The 3,511-nt window shown below is 65.2% G+C and overlaps 1 protein-coding gene across 1 annotated transcript; it reads left to right on the top strand.

The window, feature by feature from the left end:
- Window positions 1–308: 308 nt before the first annotated feature.
- MCL1 (MCL1 apoptosis regulator, BCL2 family member) lies at window positions 309–3,506 on the top strand (the record flags this gene model as incomplete). The annotated part of the gene is made up of 3 exons (XM_062624949.1): window positions 309–819; window positions 2,884–3,131; window positions 3,471–3,506. Coding segments are annotated over exons 1-3 (735 nt in total), but the record flags the coding sequence as incomplete, so codon positions are not given.
- Between the last annotated feature and the right edge of the window lie 5 nt (window positions 3,507–3,511).

The raw sequence follows: 3,511 nt of genomic DNA, 5'->3' as shown, positions 1-3,511 counted from the left end.
AGCACCCATAGTACCCATAGCACCCATAGGCACCCATAGTACCCATAGCACCCATTGCCCCCATAGGCACCCATCGCATCCATAGCACCCATAGTACCCATGGCACCCATAGACACCCATAGTACCCATCGCATCCATAGCACCCATAGGCACCCATAGCACCCATAGTACCCATTGCCCCCATAGGCACCCACCGACCCCCGCCCCGCGCCGCCCGTCCCTGCCCCGCACAGCGCCCCCCGCGGGCCGGAAGCGCTCCCGGAAGCGGAACCGGCGCTGCCGGTGCCCGGTCCCCGCCCCGCGGCGCCGCGTCACGGCCGCCATATAGAGTGGAGCGGGCGGCGGCGCGGGCGTTGTGCGGGGCCGCCATGTTCGCGCTGCAGCGGAACGCGGTCATCGGCCTGCACCTCTACTGCGGGGGCAGCCCGGCCCCGCCGCCGCCGCCCTCGGCGGGGGCCTGGCCCGCGGGCTGCTCCGAGGCGCTGCTGGGCTGCGGCCCGGGCCCGGTGCCGGTCCCGCTGCGGAGCCCCGAGGAGGAGCTGGACGGCTTCGAGCCGGAGCCCGAGCGCGGCCCCGCGGCGGCCCCGCCGCTGCCCGGCGGCGCCCCGGACGCCCTGCGCCAGGCCTCGCTGGAGCTCATCGGCCGCTACCTGCGGGAGGCGGCGGGCGAGGCCCGGCCCGGCCCCAAGAAGCTGTTCCCGGGGCTGCGGGCCGGGCCCGGGCGGCCCCGCGGCGCGGATGCGGGGCTGGAGAAGGCGCTGGAGACGCTGCGGAGGCTCGGGGACAGCGTCCTGCGGAAGCACGAGCTCGCCTTCCAGGGTGCGTGCGGGCCGGGGGAGGCCGCGCCTGGAGCACGGGGGGGGCCCGGGGCCGGAGCCGCTGTGGGAGCGGTCACCGCTCAGCGCCGAGCCTGGCCCGGCCCCGGCCCCCTCCGTGGGGCTGGAGCGGGGGGGTCAGACGGGAAGGGAAGGCTCCGGGGGGACCTGATCGCTCCCGACTGACGGGAGGATGGAGCCGGGGGAGGGCTCGGCTCCCAGGGGATGGGGCGGGAGGGAACGGCCTCAGGCTGCACCAGGGGAGGTTGAGATGGAGCTGGGGAGCAATTCCTGCCCCATTGGAACAGGCTGCACCAGGGGAGGTTGAGGTGGAGCTGGGGAGCAATTCCTGCCCCGTTGGAACAGCCTGCACCAGGGGAGGTTGAGGTGGAGCTGGGGAGCAATTCCTGCCCCACTGGAACAGGCTGCCCAGGGGAGGTTGAGATGGAGCTGGGGAGCAATTCCTGCCCCATTGGAACAGGCTGCACCAGGGGAGGTTGAGGTGGAGCTGGGGAGCAATTCCTGCCCCATTGGAACAGGCGGCCCAGGGCAGGGCTGCGGGCACCGGCCCTGGAGGTGCTCACACCCCCTCAGTGCCGTGGGGCAGCGCTGGGTGAAGGTTGGGTTTGGTGATGCCAAAGGTTGGGTTTGGTGATGCCAAAGGTTGGGTTTGGTGATGCCAAAGGTTGGGTTTGGTGATGCCAAAGGTTGGGTTTGGTGATGCCAAAGGTTGGGTTTGGTGATGCCAAAGGTTGGGTTTGGTGATGCCAAAGGTTGGGTTTGGTGATGCCAAAGGTTGGGTTTGGTGATGTTAAAGGTTGGGTTTGATGTTGTTAAAGGTTGGGTTTGGTGACGTCAAAGGTTGGGTTTGATGATGTCAAAGGTTGGGTTTGGTGACGTTAAAGGTTGGGTTTGATGTTGTTAAAGTTTGGGTTTGGTAACATTAAAGGTTGGGTTTGGCGATGTTAAAGGTTGAGTTTGATGGTATTAAAGATTTGGCTTGGTGATGTTAAAGGTTGGGTTCGGTGATGTCAAAGGTTGGGTTCGGTGATGTCAAAGGTTGGGTTCGGTGATGTCAAAGGTTGGGTTCGGTGATGTCAAAGGTTGGGTTCGGTGATGTCAAAGGTTGGGTTCGGTGATGTCAAAGGTTGGGTTCGGTGATGTCAAAGGTTGGGTTCGGTGATGTTAAAGGTTGGGTTCGATGATGTTAAAGGTTGGGTTCGGTGATGTCAAAGGTTGGGTTCGGTGATGTCAAAGGTTGGGTTCAAAGGTTGGGTTCGGTGATGTTAAAGGTTGGGTTCGATGATGTCAAAGGTTGGGTTCGGTGATGTTAAAGCTCTTTCCACCCCGGTTGGTTCTGGGGCTGAGCCCCGGGGGATGTGCTCCAGTTGTGGCTCTTTTCCCGTAACCACTCGCTTGTGATGAGCCCTGCAGTAGCCCAGTCCCTTTAGTGACCATTGAGCCCAGCCAGGGCTCGAGTCCCGTCCCCTCTGCAGCGCCCTGGGGCCAGCCTGGAAGTGGGAACGGAGCCGGTGGCTCGGTTTCGTGTGGCTCGGAAAGGAGCTGGTTTGGAGCTGAGCTCCCAGCGGGGGGGGGGGGGTGCCAGGGCTGCTTTCAGCCCCCAGCTCCAGGTGGGAGAAACCCGTCCTTGTTCCAGGAACGCTCCCAGCCCTGTTTTGAACGCGGAAGGGTTTCGGTTTCGCCCTCTTGCCCCGGGCGGTGGTGGTGCAGAGGCCGTGGTTCCGTAACCGCGGCCAGATCCAAGGAATGGGGAATGCTCGGAGCAGGGCTGGTGCTGGTGGGAGCCTTCTGTGGGGCTCAAGGGGGTGCAGGAAAGGACCTGGCTTCAGGGTTAGGGTTAGGGGGCATTGCAGGCCTGTGTGCTTCCAGTTCCTAGTCCCACAGCAGTAACTGGTGACATGTCCTTGGGTGCGCGCTCACTGCTCTGCCGGGGCTGTAATCCCTTGGGGGACCCAGGAAGGGGCCAGGGGCTGGTTTCTTGCTCCCCATGGCTGCTCCCGGAGCTGGCAGTGGGGTCCCTGTGCCTCTAAAGCAGCGCCTCTTGCAGGGATGCTTCGGAAGCTGGAAATCCAGAAGGAGGAGGACCTGCAGGCGGTGCGGGACGTGGCCGCGCGCCTCTTCAGCGACGGGCTGACCAACTGGGGCCGCGTGGTGACGCTCATCTCCTTCGGGGCCTTCGTCGCCCGGCACCTGAAGAGCATCCAGCAGGAGAAGAGCATCGGCTCCCTGGCAGGGATCATCACGGACGCGCTGCTCTCCTCCAGCCGCGAGTGGATGCTGAGCCAGGGAGGTTGGGTGAGTCCTGCCTGGGCCCTGCTCGCTGGCACCCCCGCACCCCGCTCAGGCACCCAGCCCCGGTGCTGGCGCCCCAGGGGCTCCTGACTCAGCCTTGACCTAAGCGTGGGGAGGGCGGCGTGCCCAGAGCTGAGTCAGCCCTGGCTGTGCTGAGCTGGCTCCGGACCGGTCCCCACGGCTGCCTCCTCCGTGGGGCGGGATGCGGATGCGGGGAGCACATTGGGATGTGCTGCGGGGGCTGGACCCAGCCCCTCTGTGCCGGGGGTGAAGGCTCCCGGTGCCTTCCTGCTGCAGAGGGGGGGCTGGCAGGGACCTGACCTCCCCTTCTCCCCCCTATAGGAGGGCTTCGTGGAGTTCTTCCACGTGGAGGACCTGGAAGG

Source organism: Pezoporus occidentalis, unplaced genomic scaffold (genome assembly GCF_034315485.1).
Source record: "Pezoporus occidentalis ecotype Australia unplaced genomic scaffold, CSIRO_AGI_Poc_V1 ctg2747, whole genome shotgun sequence".
Classification (NCBI taxonomy): domain Eukaryota; kingdom Metazoa; phylum Chordata; class Aves; order Psittaciformes; family Psittacidae; genus Pezoporus; species Pezoporus occidentalis.
Note: the sequence above shows the minus strand (reverse complement) of the source record. Positions and strands in the feature narration are given on the sequence as shown.